Source organism: Phodopus roborovskii, unplaced genomic scaffold, assembly GCF_943737965.1.
Source record: "Phodopus roborovskii unplaced genomic scaffold, PHOROB, whole genome shotgun sequence".
NCBI classification, from domain to species: domain Eukaryota; kingdom Metazoa; phylum Chordata; class Mammalia; order Rodentia; family Cricetidae; genus Phodopus; species Phodopus roborovskii.
The window spans coordinates 194,927-212,232 of record NW_026126408.1 but is presented as its reverse complement, the minus strand read 5'-3'; the positions used below and the strand labels follow the sequence as shown (position 1 = coordinate 212,232).

The 17,306-nt window shown below is 37.3% G+C and overlaps 1 protein-coding gene across 1 annotated transcript in view; it reads left to right on the top strand.

Annotated features, from left to right (window-relative positions):
• The window catches only part of Rock2 (Rho associated coiled-coil containing protein kinase 2), a 94,856-nt gene that overhangs the window by 60,205 nt on the left and 17,345 nt on the right, over positions 1 to 17,306 (top strand). Inside the window, exons 9-23 of the mRNA XM_051181622.1 lie at positions 767 to 926; positions 2,192 to 2,252; positions 2,987 to 2,998; positions 4,970 to 5,049; positions 5,204 to 5,252; positions 5,902 to 6,037; positions 6,127 to 6,218; positions 6,425 to 6,671; positions 7,135 to 7,241; positions 9,928 to 10,087; positions 13,951 to 14,111; positions 14,433 to 14,617; positions 15,337 to 15,406; positions 16,689 to 16,792; positions 17,019 to 17,205. Of these exons, the coding sequence (XP_051037579.1) occupies positions 767 to 926; positions 2,192 to 2,252; positions 2,987 to 2,998; positions 4,970 to 5,049; positions 5,204 to 5,252; positions 5,902 to 6,037; positions 6,127 to 6,218; positions 6,425 to 6,671; positions 7,135 to 7,241; positions 9,928 to 10,087; positions 13,951 to 14,111; positions 14,433 to 14,617; positions 15,337 to 15,406; positions 16,689 to 16,792; positions 17,019 to 17,205 (1,811 nt within the window). The remainder of the gene's footprint in view (positions 1 to 766; positions 927 to 2,191; positions 2,253 to 2,986; positions 2,999 to 4,969; positions 5,050 to 5,203; positions 5,253 to 5,901; positions 6,038 to 6,126; positions 6,219 to 6,424; positions 6,672 to 7,134; positions 7,242 to 9,927; positions 10,088 to 13,950; positions 14,112 to 14,432; positions 14,618 to 15,336; positions 15,407 to 16,688; positions 16,793 to 17,018; positions 17,206 to 17,306) is intronic.

The window sequence follows — 17,306 nt, the reverse complement described above, 5'->3', positions numbered from 1 at the left end:
GATCCCCTGAAGCAGGAATTACAGACAGGTATGAGCTGCCATGTGGGTGCTAGGAATTGAACCCAGGCTCTCTGGAAGAGCAGTCAGTGCTCTGAGCCATCTCTCCAGCCACCAGAGATTCCCTTTTTAAATTTTTTTTTTTTTTTTTTTCTTTTCAAGACATGGTTTCTCTGTGTAGCTTTGGAGCCTGTCCTGAAACTAACTCCCTTTGTAGACCAGGCTGGCCTTGAACTTACATTGATCCTCCTGCATCTGCCTCCCGAGTGCTGGGGTTAAAGGTGTACGCCACCAGTGAGCGCTCAGCTGAATTGTTGTCCTTTAACTTGAGTACTTAAGCTGAAAAATTGGCTACTTGTTAAGACCATATTCTGATAAAACATAGTAATTTACTTTTATGTGTATACTGTTGATTCGTGGCCAGCCTAGTCTCTAGATCAAGTTCCAAGACAGCCAGAACTACACAGAGAAGCCCTGTTGAAAACCAAACAGACCCAAAAATGTTGAAAACTGAAGATCCTCTATAATACATGTATGTTATTGCTACTTGTCATTTTTAGTTCTAGGGTAATACAATAAACCCTCGTTTGATGTATTTGCCTGTGTTTAAAGCAGCTCTAATAGAGTAATAAATTACTTACACTGTGTTAATTCTATGAGATGGCAGATGGAAGTTATGTTGTTAGATGTTTGTATAAAATTTGATATATCACAAAGATTAGTTGGTCTTGCTTTGCTGTGAATGAAATGATACTTTGTCTCCTCTCAGCGGCAGCTCCAGTGGTGCCTGAGCTCAGCAGTGACATAGACAGCAGCAACTTTGATGACATTGAGGACGACAAAGGAGATGTAGAGACCTTCCCAATCCCAAAAGCTTTTGTGGGAAATCAGCTGCCTTTTATAGGATTTACCTACTTCAGAGAGAATTTGTATGTGATTTATTTATTAAAATTTATCAGAGCCTAGCTGTAAGGTTATTGCCTAATGGACTGTCTAAACTACTTTTAACTTTATTTCATTATTTGATGTTTGAATGTTACATTTTATTTATTTATAAATGATTGAAAGAAACTGTCCTATATTCTTTGGAAGATAGGCAGTAAGAACAAATGCTTGTTTTGATGGAATTATTATCTTATGAAGGATATAAGAGAATCACAGAATTATAAAGAAAGGTAAAATATGATATCTACCTTTTAAAAGATTATCCCAGTGGATGTTCTGCTGAGGAAATTTTGACTAGTAAGCATAGAGGAGCCACTGAAACTGTTAAATACTGGAATCAAATATTAAAAGTGTTTGAGAAATTTCTTGGTACACTCACATGTAATACTGAGAATGATAGCTGTCATAGTTGTTCAGGTTTGAGCGGCTTTCTGGGATGAGATAGCAAAATCAGGAAAAGCTTAGGCTAAGGAAGATGGGTTGGTCACCTTCCTAATAATGCCGTTTTAAGACTTTTTAAAGTTCTGAACAAAAGAAGGGTATTGGACTTGGGCAGATGACTTAGTAGTCAAGAGGCTTGACTGTTCTTCCAGAGGGTTCAGGTTTGATTCTAAGAACTCATATGGCAGCTCAGCACCATCTGTAATTCCAATTTGTCCAGACAAAACGCCTATATATACAAAATTAAAGAATATATGTCAGGGATAAAAGAAACTTATGCATGTTTATAGATAGCGGAAAGGACACAACCGAGAGAGAAATGGTTAGAAATATCAAGATGATGACTTCGGGGCTGACAAGATGGCTCAGTAGATAAGGCACTTGCTGCCAAGCCTGAAGACCCATGTGGTGGAAAGAGAACTAACTCTCACAAATAGACCTCTGACCTCTGCACACATCTGTGATTTGTGTACATGAACACAAAACAGTAAATTAGTGTAATAAATGGTTAGGGTTTTTAAAAGATGATGTTTAAATTACAACATCGAGCTGTTGTGTTATCTTTGCCAAAAACAAGAGATGTTCCTTTCTAAAAGACCCAGTGGAATATAATGATTGTAGAAATGCAAGTGGGAAGAAGAGGTCCATGCAGTGGTGCTAGTGCTAACAGAGTTAAGACTGGGTGCCTCCTGTGCAGAGGCAGAGAGGTGTGACTGCCCAGCAGCAGAATTAAGTGTTGAACCTAGAATGTTCAAGTAAGAGCTGAAATAAGGTGAAATGCGAAAAATTTTTCCTCCTGTCTTTCCAGGTTATTAAGTGACTCTCCATCTTGTAGAGAAAATGATGCAATACAAACAAGGAAAAGTGAAGTATGTATACATTTTTGCTGTTATTTACTTCAGTTACATGTTCAAATACTCATATTTTAAAAACTACTTACTTTTATTTTTTTGTATATGAGTGTTTTCCCTGTATTTATGTCTGTTTACTATGTGCATACAATGTGAGTGGGGACCAGAAAAGGGGTTGGAGTCTCTGACACCGAAACTAGATCCTTTGAGGAGAAGCTAGTTCCCTTAACTGGTGGACCATCTCTCCAGCCCCACTATACCACTGGCTTTTTAAAGTTTACGTGATATTTCTTTGTGAGCCATGAGATACCATTCTTTAAGTGTAAAGTGCTGAGTGCAGCACAACTTTGAAGTAATTTGTTTATGTCAGTATGTGTTTTCAGCTTCATTTAGTAGCAAGAGTGGTAGATTTATAAATAGCTCTGATACCAGTTAGATGTTATGATCTTAGTGCTATAAAAGGGTACACATATTAAACAATGAGGTATAGAAGTCGGGGAGTGATTCAGCTTCTGAGTTCCTGTTTACTAATGTATTTATATGAAGAACTGTTAATCAAAGTGTTAAACTATCTTGTTACTTCGTACAAAGCTAAATCTACACATAAAAGTGTAAGTTACAATGCTAATTTTTCTTCAAACTTAGTGAAAGTAAAGTCTGTTGGATAATTTTGGAATGACAAACAGTATAGGGCTTTTATAAAAATATAAAAGCATTGAAATGTTCTCTCTCTCTTTTTTTTTTCCGAATAGGAAAGTCAAGAGGTACGTTGTCAAATACACTGAAAAGGAGAAAAACACATGTTTTAATCTAGTCATAGTCTGCTTCCCATTTGGAGTACTGCATCTGCCCAAGAGACTTCCCATCCTTTTTTCTGCCAAGTACCCTTTTATTATTTTTCTTTTGAATTTATTGTTTAAAATGAGTTATGTGATTTTTTTTGTTTTTATTTATGAAGGACATATAATAGTATGTTTTAAGTACTACAGCATCCAAAAATACTTATCTTGACTCACTCATTAGCCTGTATTTTCTTTAAAAGAAAAAATAATGAAGAATACTATTGTTTGGAAAGTGGTTCTGTATGTATGTACTGAAGAGAATAAGGATGGCTGACTTTACTTACATGTTTAGTGTGTAACCATGTTTGGATGTGTTTATATGTATACAATTGTGTGGAAGCCAGTAGTCAGTGTCTTCCATACGGTCCACACTTGTTTTTTTTGCAGGGGGTAAAGAGTTTCAATATACCTGCAGCTCAGAGATTAATTAATGCCAGACTGTCTGGCCAGCAAGCCCCAGAGATCTGCTTGTCTCTGCTACACTTTCCCCAGTCTCTCCTTCCTCGGTACCGGAGTTAGAGATTCAAGCCTCTATTACTTTGATTTTGTTGTTGTTTCATTTGGTTGGTTGGTGTTTTGCTTTGGAGTTGAGTCTCACTTTGTAACCTTAGCTGACCTGGAGCTCACCCTCTAGACTAGGTTGGCGTCTCCCTGCCTCGGCCTCTCCAGTGCTGGAGACTAGCATGCCCAACTTTTCTGTATATGGTAAGGATCCAGACTCAGATTCTCATGCTTATGCAGTAAGCAGCTCACTGGCAGAGCCATTTCCTCAGCTCTTAGCCTCTACTTGTGTTAGGACACTACAGGAGTTGTTCAATTGCCTGTTGTTTTTAAGATAAATGAAATATTTAAGAAACCCCAGGGAACATACTCATTAGAACCTTGCCTTTGTGTACTTGCCTTGACCTGAGTATTCCACCTTGTTGATACTTGTGGTATAACACACTGCCATTGTTGTTCTTATTTTGAGGCCTGGAACTCAGTATGTAGATCAGGCTGGCCTTGAACTCCCAGGAATTCTCCTTGCTCTGCCTCCTGGGTGGTGTAAAGGCATGTGCCACCACACCTAGGAGACATTGTCTTATGCATTTTGTTCCTGTTAATGGGATACTTGTTAAGTGCCTGATACTGCACTCAGGGCAACATAGGATCTCAAAAAGTTAAATCCTTAAAATGATAAAAGAAGGAAGGTGTGGGTGAACACACCTTTAGTCCTATCACTCAGAAGCAGAAGCAGGTGGATCCATCAGTTGAAGGCTAGCTTGGCTACATAGCAGTTCTGGACTACATAGTGAGATCTGTCTCCAAACAGTGAAAAAACTGTTTGGCACTGGAAGATATCTCAGTAGTTAAGAGTGCTTATTGCTCTTTTAGAGAACCTATATTCAATTCCCAGCACCCACATGGTAGCTTAAGTTGGAAGGGGTCTGATGCCCTCCTTTGGCCTCCAAGAGCTCCTGCACAGATGTGGTGCACTAGCAGGTACACACATGCATGTAAAAAGATGGTAATTTTTTTTTTAAAAAGGAATATTTCAAATGTGTTACTTAGTAGTTTTTAATATTTTTAACTTGCTTAAAACAGCTAATAAAAAATAAGGATTTGAAATAAGAGTTAGCTAGCATTTACTCAATTCATTAAATCCTTCATAGTAATGTTCCTATCACTGTGTAGGAAATCACAGTTTATTACTGTAAATGTGTATGTGTACTGTGGAGAAGAGAGAAGGAGGTGAGGGCCCTTTCCCTCTGATTCAGAGGGTGCACTAGCAGGCACCAATCCTGTGCTCTTACAGAGAGCTGTGTAAGTAGAAATGCAAATAGGGAACATTATTTTCTTGAAGCCTCTCATCTTTGTTACCAAAACTTACAATTTCTTATAATTTCTTGACAGATTCAGAAAAAATTGTATGCACTAGAAGAACACCTTAGCAGTGAGCTGCAAGCCAAGGAGGAGCTGGAGCAGAAGTGCAAGTATGCTGCGAACAGTGCATTTAAAATTGAAGCGTAAACACAGGACTGAAAGTGAAAAAGGGCACATTATTATATAAGTGCTTTTTCAATGAATAGACTGTTTTTACTTAAACTAGAATTATTCTATTTACTGCTTCTTTCTAAAATTCTTTAGATCTATTAACACTCGCCTAGAGAAAACAGCAAAGGAGCTAGAAGAAGAGGTAAAATTTTCCTATACTTTATTAGCATTTTTGTTAGTAAAAGTGTTTGATAGGCACTTAGCTACAGAGTTCTCAGAGTGGCATGCAATGCATATGAGTAAAATCTACCCATGTCTTAAATGAACAAGATGGAAATCACTGCAGGGTGATTTCTGTTGCCTAGGCTTGCTTTGACAATTTGAGTTAATTTAGTGTAGGTATTTCAAGTTTTTTTTTTTTTAAAAAATGTGATGGTTTATGTGTATGTTAATATAATGAAACTATTATTTTGTATACTAACTTAAAAATTTATTTTAAATTTTTGCTTTTATATGATTATTTAAATGACTGGTATGTTTTAAATATAGGAAGTAATTCATTTTTTTTTAAAAGTATTGATATTAATAACATTTTAGTTCCATGGGATCATATAGTGATGGTTCATTAGTGATAGGAGGTTTCAGAGAGCTTGTTTATTAATAATATAATAAATTAAATGTTTGTTTTAATTTTGGTTATTTCATTGTATGCTACTTTGCAAACATGGGTAATGTAATTTTTTTAAATTTTAACAAAACACTTTTAGGCCTCTTTTTATATGTTTGATATTACTGATGGGTTTTGATCTGGCTTCTCTGACCATTTCCTTTTGATGTTATTATTATTTCAGATTACCTTTAGGAAAAATGTGGAGTCAGCACTGAGACAATTGGAAAGAGAAAAGGCCCTTCTTCAGCACAAAAACGCAGAATATCAGCGGAAAGCTGATCATGAAGCTGACAAGAAACGGAATTTGGAAAATGATGGTTTGTGATATGAACTAATAAATGTTTAAGAAAAATATTGAGTGTCTATGCTGTATTGAAGCTTGCTACTAAAATGCCTTGCTTCATAGTTAACAGCTTAAAAGATCAACTTGAAGATTTGAAGAAAAGAAACCAGAGCTCTCAGATATCCACTGAGAAGGTCAATCAGCTCCAGAAACAGGTAGGTGGTCTGTGTGTGGAGTGCTGAGTCTATCCACACCTGTTAATGCTGACTGCACTGTTGTCAAACCCTTAGCTCTAATACTTAAAGGGATGATACTTGGAGTCTTTATTTAGGTACTCTGTAACAAGATAATAAATTGATGTACTATGTTATTCATTACGTTACATCTGTGGTTATCTGCTTGCTTTTGAATTGGATATTAGCTGGATGAAGCTAATGCTTTGCTGCGAACAGAGTCTGACACTGCAGCAAGGTTAAGAAAAACCCAGGCAGAAAGTTCCAAACAGATTCAGCAGCTGGAGTCTAATAATAGAGATCTACAAGATAAAAACTGCCTGCTTGAGACTGCCAAATTAAAGCTTGAAAAAGAATTTATCAATCTTCAATCAGCTCTAGAATCTGAAAGAAGGGACCGGACCCATGGATCAGAGATAATTCATGATTTACAAGGTATAAAAGCAGTGGTTGTATTTGATTTGATTTTTGGATAATTCATGATTTTAAAGTAACTTTAGATGAATAATGCACTACATTAACCTGGGGCTTTTTGTTGGTTGTGGGGTTTTTTATTTTGTTTTGTTTTTCAAGATACGGTTTCTGTGTGTAGACCTAGATGCTCTGGAACTCGCTCTGTAGACCAAGCTGGTCTCAAACTCAAAGATCTGCCTGCCTCTACCTGGGATTAAAGGCGTATGCCACCACTCCTGGCTTATTTTTATTTTTGTGTGTTTTTTGTTTGTTTGTTTGTTTATATAGTATCTTGTTAGTAAAGTTAGAGCCGTGGGCTAGAGGCAGCTTCATTGTTTAAGAGCACATATTGCTAAGAAGTTCAGTTCTGCAGGCTTTTAACTGCCTGCAGTTCCAAAAGGGATTCGGTTGAGTATGTTGTTTTAAGCAATGTTTGAATTTTTAGGTAGAATATCTGGGCTGGAAGAAGATGTGAAGACTGGCAAAGCCTTGCTGACCAAAGTAGAGCTAGAGAAGAGACAGCTGCAGGAGAAACTCACTGACCTAGAGAAGGTGAGCATGACACAGTGCACGTTGTGTATGACAAGAGGGCAGTGAGAAAGTAAGGATGGCACACTGCACTTGGTGTGTAAGAAGAGGACAGTGCGATTTTAGATGAGAAAAGGGTTAAGGACGATACTAATACCTTATAGACAGCCTTTGGTGTGCTACATTACATGAAGGGAGAGACTCAGTTTATATAATGATGCTGTTTTAGAGACCCAGGGGAAATTCAGACTTTTTTTTTTAATTGTACCTTTTTATATTTTATGTATGAATTCTGTGCATGTAATCCTACCTGCCGGAATATTCTATTATAGATTGTTGTAAACCACCATGTTGTTGCTGGGAATTGAACGCATGACCTCTGAAAGAGCAGCCAGTGCTCTTAACCCCTGAGCCATCTCTCCAGTCCTAGAAATTCAGACTTTTTAAGATAAATTTTATTCTTTGAGAATTTCATACCATGTAGGAAAATTCAAATTTTGACTGGGATAGCTTAAAAATTAATATAAAATTAAAATATGACTTGTGCTGGGCTGTGGTGGCACATGCCTTTAATCCTAGCACTTGGGAAGCAGAGGCAGACAGATTTCTGTGAGCTTGAGGCCACAGGTCTACAAAGCAAGTATCAGGTTAGCCATGACTGTTAAGCAGAGAAACCCTACTTGGAAAACCCAAAGGGAAATATATGACTTATGACATTCAGAGGTTTATTTGTTTATTTTTAATACTATGAGGCCACAGATTATTTCTAGTTAATATTTTATTTCCATTTGTTTATTTGTTGATCTGAATATTTAATGTTTTCTATAGTAGAAATATTAGGATGCAGTGCAGTGATGCTTTCAATACTATAGTCTGGTAGATAATTTTAAAAGGGATAATAAGCTGGTCATGGTGACAAACACCTTTGATCCCAGCACTAGGGAGACAGACAGGTGGATCTCTGTGAGTTCAAGACTAGCTGGGGCTACCTGGTGAGACCTAGGCTTAAAAAAAAAAAAAAAAAAAAAAAAAAAGGTGTAATATTAACCCCTAGGTCAGTGGTTTTCAACCTGTGGTTCAATACCCTTTTGGGAGGTCGAACAACACTTTCACAGGCCTAATACCATCAAAAACACAAATATTTACATTATAATTTATAGCGGTAGCAAAATTACAGTTATGTAGTAGCAACAGGAATAATTTATGATACAGTTCCACAACATGAGGAACTGTATTAAAGGGTCACAGCATTAGAAGGGTTGAGAACCATTGCCCTAGGTAATTGTCATGTGTTGTGTACAAACAAAATGCTAGCTGTTTGGACACAGTATGCCTTTCAGGTGTAGAAAGTGAGCCTGACATGATACGTGAGAGAGCTGGGCAGGAGAAAAGGTAGACTCCAGTTGGAGGCTCAGGAACAGTAACAGCATGATTTGTTTGTTCAGTTAGTATTTCTAGAGTATGGTGTCTGAGTCATCAAACTAATCCTTTAGGGGTAAGGTAAAGAACATTTCAGGTTTTGTTGGTCATATACGGTGTATAGAAAATAGGTTGACTTGTTATCCAAGACTTTCAAACTTAGAACATGTCTGGTTGGGCATTGGTCAAGTACTTGGTTGGCATGTCTGAGACCCCAAGTTCAATCCCCAGCATCATAGAAAAACACCAACTATTTGGTTGGTAGAACATCTTGAGGTTTGTTGTTGTTTCATATAATTAGATTGCAAACCATACTTTTTGTTTGGTTGGTTGTCTTTGTTTTTCTGAGACAGAGTTTTTCTGTGAAGCCCTGGCTGCCCTGGAATTCACTCTGTAGACCAGACTGACCTCGAACTCACAGAGATCCCCCTGCTTCTCTCTACTGAATGCAGGGATTAAAGGTGTGGGCCATCACCGCCATCAAGCAAACATTGCTTGCTTGCTTTTTGTTTGTTTGTAGACTAGGCTGGCTTCAAACTTCCAGAGGTCTGCATGCTCTTGTCTCCCAAGTGCTGTGATTAAAGGTATAACCATCACACATGGTTACTAGATAATATTTAAAGTTTGAAAAATCATGCTTGAGGAAGAGGGACCTTGTGTCTAAAGAATACTAAAGGCCTGCAGCTGGAGAGATGCTTCAGCATTTGAGAGTACCTGTTCTTCTTGCAGAGGACCCAGATTTGGTCTAGCCCTCATAAGGTGGCTCATAACCATCTGTAACTCCAGTTCCCGGGGATCTGTCATCCTATTCTGACACATGGGTATCAGGCATACTCATGGTATACATACATATACAGAAGCAACACACAAACACATTTAAAATAAAATGATAATTGAAAAAAGAGTAAAACTAGCCTCTGAGAGGCAGCTGGGGAATCTTCAGAGTGGCAGGGAGGTGAGAACTAGTTAGGGAGAGCCAGGGGATAGATACATTGTCAACATTGTCAGTGCGGGGGATGTCAGGACTGCAGATAGAGATTCAGAATGAGAGAGCCTGAGAAGTATTGTCCAGTGAGAGTAGCACTCTGCTCACTTCACTGAAATGAAATAGGCTCAGTTCAGGCCTTTGACCAGAGTGGATAGGTGGCAGAGGCTGGTGGGTATGTATATTACAAGAAACTCTGGTGTAGAAAAGAGGGAAGATACCGAACATTCTTACTGAGACTACTTAAAAGCAATTTTAAGAGTTCTTGGAATTTTGTTAATAACCACCATCGACAATGTTATGTAGGAGAAGAGCAACATGGAAATAGATATGACATACCAACTGAAGGTGATACAGCAGAGTTTAGAGCAAGAAGAAGCGGAGCACAAGACCACAAAAGCACGTCTGGCAGACAAAAACAAGATCTATGAATCCATCGAAGAAGCTAAGTCAGAAGCCATGAAAGGTATGCATTGTGAGGTGTGTTCCCAGGACATTTTCCGAGAGTTGATTCTAGAGTCAATCTTTGCTTTTACAAAAGATAATATTTATTTATATTGCTGAGTATTGGGAACCGAAAGGAAGAAAATTATCAAGGAAACTTCATATACTTTTTTTAAAAAAAACTTTAAAGCCCACATACAAAATCATTCTACCATATTTTTAGGTCTGGAAGAAAGTGATGTTTCAGTGCTATCGATGTGCATAAGGTGTATAATGTGGTATTCTGTACTGATATTTGGGAGAGAGGTCCTTTGACATAGTATTTACTGTAGTTTGACAGTTCCTTGGCTGTGTTACAAAAGTAGTTATGTAAGACCAAAACTTACATAATAAATTGCTGGTCTAGCTAGAGCAGTGGTTCTCAACCTTCAACCCTTTAGTTCCTCATGTTATGGTAACCTCCAACTATAAAATTATTTTTGTTGCTACTTCATAACTAATTTTGCTACTATGATGGATGAATCATAGTGCAAATATCTGTGTTTTCCAATGTCTTAGGTGACCTCTGCGAAAGGGTTATTTTATCCTAAAGGGTTATGGTCCACAGATTGAGAACCACTGAGCTAGTTAGCTCACTGAGTATTTTGGACTCTTGACATGTTAAAGATGCCAGTCAGATTTTATTAAAACCGTATCACAGACCAACCTTTGCATTAGAGTTATCTTGGCTTAAATTTGTTTTTTTTTAACTATTTATCATTAAAGTAGATTTCAAATTCCAGAAATATTCAGTACTTTAAAATATTTTTATCCAAGTCTTAAAACTCTGGATCAGATATTTCACTTCTTACTGAGGCGGAATATTACAAACAGCTTAGAAGTAGTCTTTCATTCTTTAAATATAATTAACATTTAGATTTCCTTATTATACTTAGCTTAAAGCACTAATTCAGGGTGATAAGAAATGAAAGAAGTCAGGGCTGGAGAGATGGCTCAGTGGTTAAGGGCACTGACTACTCTTCCAGAGGACCTGAGTTCAATTCCCAGCACCCACATGGCAGCTCACAGATGTCCATAACTCCAAGATCTGACAGCCTCACACAGACATACATGCAATCAAAATCATATCAATTTGCACATAAAATAAAAATAAATAAGTCATTAAAAAAAGAAAAAAGAAAGAAATGAGAGAAGTCATGAACAGTAGTGCATTTCTTTAATCCCAGCATTCAGGAGGCAGAAGCAAGCAGGTCTCAGCTGGGGCCACACATTGAGACCCTGTCTCAACAAAACAGAGCCTTTGTTTAGAAAGCTCTTATCTGAAGAGATTAAGTTAATGGACTATGGGCTGGAGAGATGGCTCAGAGGTTAAGAGCACTGGCTGCTCTTCCAGAGGTCCCAAGTTCAACTTTGAGCAACCACATAGTGGCTAACAGCCATCTGTAATAAGATCTGGTGCCCTCTTCTGGTGTGCAAGCATACTTGCAGGCAGAACATTGTATATATAATAAATAAATCCTTAAAAAAATTTAATGTAGTATATATTTCCTTGTCTATGGCCTAGAAGATAATTAAGTTGTTTTTGAGGTATAATTTATATGCAATAAAGTATAAATAGTTTTGATGTTGGTTTTATACTCATAGCTACTACCAAGCAAGATGTAGACTGTCTACCACCTTAGTAAGTCTTCTTGTGCTTCTTTCTATTCTCTACATCAATAATATGTGTTTTTTAATTGAATATATATATGTGTATATATATATATATAGTGTAAACAAATGCATTTTTTTTGCTTACTTTTAATTGTCTTTATTTTTTAAATTAGTATGTGGTGACATTGACCTTTTGTGTTTACCCAGTTCTATGAGTTTTGACATAGGGTGTAGATTTTTGTAACCACTACCACAATTGGAATATAGATCTGTTTTGTCAGCTGAAAAACTCATACAGCCTTACCCAAGTTCTACCACCTGTGAGACTTTCATCCATCCCTCCAGCTACAGGCTTTCCCAGTCCTACCGTCTGTGGGACCTTCATTCATTCTTTCAGCTTTGCATCTCAATATCATTTTGTACAGCTGAGTGGTGGTGGCTCTCTGTGTAGCTCTGGCTATCCTGGAACTCACTCTGTAGACCAGACTGGCCTCAAACTCATAGAGATTCATCTGCCCCTGTCTCCTAAGTGCTGGGATTAAAGCCATGTGCCATGAATGCATTTATTTTTTATTATTTTCCAAACTGACAAAAATGAAACAATTCAGTATAACTTTTAATTATTTTAGTGGTTACTTGGAACACTAATACATGTAGATAAGTAATGACTTCCTTATATTTTACATATAGGCACACAGCACTAAAATATTATAGATGTCATTCAAGCCTAGATCTAAAATTCTTGCTCTTTCTACTACATGTTATTACCTCCGCAGATTAAGAACATGGATTGAACAAGTAATTATTTCTAGTATGACCTTGCCCATTTCTTCGTAAAGGGATAATGATGGTATTGTTATGTTGTAAAAATCATGTGTTACTATACATATAAAATGATTAGAAATATCATCTACTTGGTAGCATTAAATAATGTTTCATTTATCTGTACACACTTTTAAAGACCCTTCATTAAATATTTTCAATTTTCAACCAAGGAGTTGGCTTGGTGGATAAAGTACTTGGCAAGTAAAGGGCATGAATGAGCCCTTGTAAAATCTAGGCAGGCATGGTAGCAACCTGTAATCCCAGCACTCAGGACAGAGAGCAGGAGTCCCTGGGGCAAGCCAGAATTAGTGGGTTCCACATTTACCCTCTCCCCTCAGAAACCCTGTCATAGTATATAGAGTGGAGAGCAAATAAGGAAAATACCCAACATCAGCTCTAAGCTTCTATACACATGTGAACACTTAAAAAAAAAAAACCTAAAAATTAATGGATTTCATCCTCATCTAATGAAACTTTGTAAATGATAGTTGGATGTTAAACATTAGGTGTGAGAGGACAGAGGAATCCTACTTGGATATGAACAGAAAAGATTAACTAAAACTTAATTTTAAAATTGAGCTTCCTTGGTTAGGGGTATACTTCGTTGATCACCTTAATTGCAAAAAAAAAAAAAAAAAATGGTTTTAAAGGTTTGTTTTCCCAATCAATATATTATGTTTATTGCAAATCATTTAGAAAAATGAAGGAAAGTGTAACTTAAAACAAAGGTCACTTCAATCCTACTAAGCTGATTATTTATAGATTTACTCCACTTTCTCCTACGACATATTGATTCTTTAAAACGTCAAAAAAGAACTAAGTATTAATGAGCACTTGCTAGTGCCTGCCATATACCTGGCAATATTTTAAGTCCCATATATGTATTAACCTCAAAACTTTGTTGCCATATGCTAGAGGTTAAATACCATTACCCTCCTAGATGGAGAGAAATTGTGTCCAAAGAAGTTATTTACCTACTCAAACAATTAGTAAACAGCAGAGCCCAGTTAAGCTCAGAAAGTTTGGCTCCTGAGTCTATCTCCCCAAACATAATTTCCAGCACCTGTGTAATAATGTATTAATATGAAAAGAGAAGTCATGGAATCTACCTGGAATGCTTCCAGGCAAAAATAGTCACACTTTTATTGAAAGATGCCAATGTCTTATAGAGCCACAAAGACAGGATCATCTTTTTTCCATTAGACTAGATGTAGTATCACACACAGTATGATACATTTTATACTGCACAAATGAAACTCCCAATTTTCTAGTCTAAAATTCATATTTCAGGTATATGTGAAGTATAAAAATGTTCAGTTAGAAACAAATAACAATACAGGACAGTATAGTCTTAATTAAAATGCTTACATTTGAGACTCATAGTTGTGTCTACTCTCATTGTAACAGAGATGGAGAAGAAGCTGTTGGAAGAAAGGTCTTTAAAGCAGAGAGTGGAGAACCTGCTCCTGGAGGCAGAGAAAAGATGCTCCATATTGGACTGTGACCTCAAACAGTCCCAGCAGAAACTAAACGAGTTGCTGAAGCAGAAAGATGTGCTAAATGAGGATGTGAGTGTGCCTTATACCAAGTAAAAAGAATGAGCCAATAAGAAATAATTTTTATTGAGGATGTTTAATGGTGACTGCATTACTTAATTTCCTTTTCTTGAAATATTGTATAGAATCTGTTGGGGTTAGTGGATTTTGTTGATAGAGTAAATCAGTATAATTGAATAATTTAAAAGTTACTTATACCTTAAAGATTATTTTTTATTTAACAGTATTAGAAATGTTATCTATATTTTAATGTGACATGAATAAGAAAAGCATCATTCTTGAAAAAATCAGAATAATTTACATAAATACCAAGTATACAATTTACTTTTTTAGGTTAGAAATTTGACATTAAAAATAGAGCAGGAAACTCAGAAACGTTGCCTTATGCAAAATGACCTGAAGATGCAGACCCAGCAAGTTAACACCCTAAAAATGTCAGAAAAGCAGATAAAGCAAGAAAACAATCATCTCATGGAAATGAAAATGAACTTGGAAAAGCAAAATGCTGAACTTCGAAAGTAAGTTAACTGGTACAGACAGTTTAACAGTTTCTGAGAAGTTTTGTGTGTTTTGTATATAAAGTAGTATTTATTTAAAATGAAAGTCAGGTGTGGTGATAATTCCTATAATCTTGACACTTGGGAGTGTAAAATAATAGATTGGGATTCCAGAGCCCATTTATATGGGCAATATGAAATTAAAGTAAAGCTGAAAATACAGACACACACTGAATTAGATGTTGGATTAATGACATTATGATGTGACATACAACCTTAGGAAAAGCCTGTGTACAGTGCTGAAGAAATTAGTTCTCTCTCTTTCTCTCTGCTTTGTGTGTGTGTTTGTTGTTGTTGTTAAAAATGTTTTGTTGTAACTTTTTATAGTCTCACTATATATCCCTGACTGGTCACAACCTCCCAGCCTTTCCTCAGGCTCCAGGGTGCTAAGATTACACATACAAGTCACCACACCTGACTTCAAGTTGTTTGGATTTTTGTTTTGTTTTCTTAATTACATGGTCTCATGAAATTCTCTAGGCTGACTTCAAACTCACTATCCCTCCTGCCTCAGCCTTTCAGTTAGTTGCTTTGTCACAGGCCTACATGGACAAGAGTTTGGAAGGCAGTGGTGAAGTTAGTGCTAGTATGAACATGACTTGATTGCAAGGGTTCTTTGCAGAGTAGCTGGGTTTAAATGTGTATACTTTACTAAAAACTTGGACCCTCTATGTTCACAGAGAGCGGCAGGATGCAGACGGGCAGATGAAGGAGCTACAAGACCAGCTTGAAGCCGAGCAGTATTTCTCTGTAAGGTTCTTCCTGCAGAACCAGAAATGGTTGCCTTCTAATTGAAACAGATAGTTATTTATTTCACTTTATGTGTATTTGTAGTTTGGGTGTAGGCATGTCTATGTGCATGTGTATGCCTGGTACCCTAGGAAGTGAGAAGAGGGCAAGATGTGCTGCTTTCGTTAGTTTGCTCTTGCTTGCTTAAGTTTTAGGCTTTTAAACAATCTTGCTGTGTGTCCTAGGCTGGCCTCCAGTTTGCAAACTTTCTACCTCCTGAGTGCTGGGTTTGTAATAGTTTATGATCACACCAGACAGAGATTTGGGTGGACTTTTACAAGACTCATAAAAAGCAGACAGGGATTGGGGATGTAGCTCAAAATACTTGACTATAATGAATGGAGGAGGTCCTGAGTTTAATACCCAGCACCACAAAAGAAGAAAAAAAAAAAGTGCTGGGCAAAAGAATATAATTTTTTTTAACAGGAATTCCTTACCAGACTGGCTTGGGTGGTGTGTGCTTATAATTGGCAACTACAGGACAGGATGAGGTGGGAAGATCACTTGAACCCTCAACATTGAGGCCAGTCTGGACAACAGAAGGGGAAACACTGTTTCAAAACAACAAATCAGCTGTTGTTGGTAGAACTTAATCCTAAGCATAAACTATTACCAACCGTGAAGCTTGTTAAAAGCATCACCTTTTGGAAATTGTACTTTTGTAATGAAAATAATAAATGGTTATTTTGATATTAGTGGGTTTTTTGAAACCACTTTAAAAATACAATGTATTCTCCCTCCCTCTCTCTGCTTGCTGGTTTTTCAAGATAGGTTTTCTCATTGTAGCACTGGTTGTTCTGGAACTCATTCTGTAACCAGGGTGGCCTCAAACTCAGAGATGCACCTGCCTCTTTCTGCCTTTTGAGTGCCAGAATTAAAGCTGTGTGCTACCACCATCCAGCAATATGAAGTGTTTTCATGGATAGTTCCAATGATCAGTCAACTTAAAACAAACAAAACAAAACAGCAGGGGTTTGTCTTTTTTTTAGGGGTTGAGTATGCTAGGAACTAGATGAAGGATATGCAATCTACAGTGTACTCTGGCTGCTGGCCAAATATGTGCTTATTAATTGGTGACTAGAAAATGGCAAAACCCACAAAACTATTGATTTCTCAGGGTCCCCAAATTACTCAACATTAAGAAAAGATTTGTGTATATATATATTGAGCCTTTTGCCTGCTAGGTCTTGAATGTAAGTCATATTCTTGGTGATAATGGACACGTTTCTATTTTGGTGCTTAGACCCTCTATAAGACCCAAGTTAGAGAACTCAAGGAAGAGAGTGAAGAGAAGGCGAAGCTTTGTAAAGAGCTGCAGCAGAAGAAGCAGGACTTACAAGATGAACGGTAAGGGTAGGGCATGTCCCTTATGGCCGGTGTGCCCCATTCTCAGCCTCCTTTCCACCGAGTAAATAGTCTGGTGAAGAATCAGTAGTGACTACTAGCTCCAAGGGATCTGGGACTTAGCTTAGGTGACTGTGCTTAGACCACACAAGCCCCTGGTTTCAATACCCCCCCCACCCACCCCCCACACACCGAATGCTACATTGTTATGATATATCCTTGAACTCAGAGACTCTTTGGCTGCCCAGCTGGAGATTACCCTGACCAAAGCAGATTCTGAGCAGCTGGCTCGTTCCATTGCTGAGGAACAATACTCTGATTTGGAAAAAGAGAAGATCATGAAAGAACTGGAGATAAAAGAGATGATGGCTAGACACAAACAAGAACTCACTGAAAAGGATGCCACAATTGCATCTGTAAGTAAAATTCTTGGTACTTTGGGTTTATAATTAAATTGTTGTATTATAAAATCCCAGAAACATCTGGTCACTGTGTGAGGTATAACTTAAAAATTGTA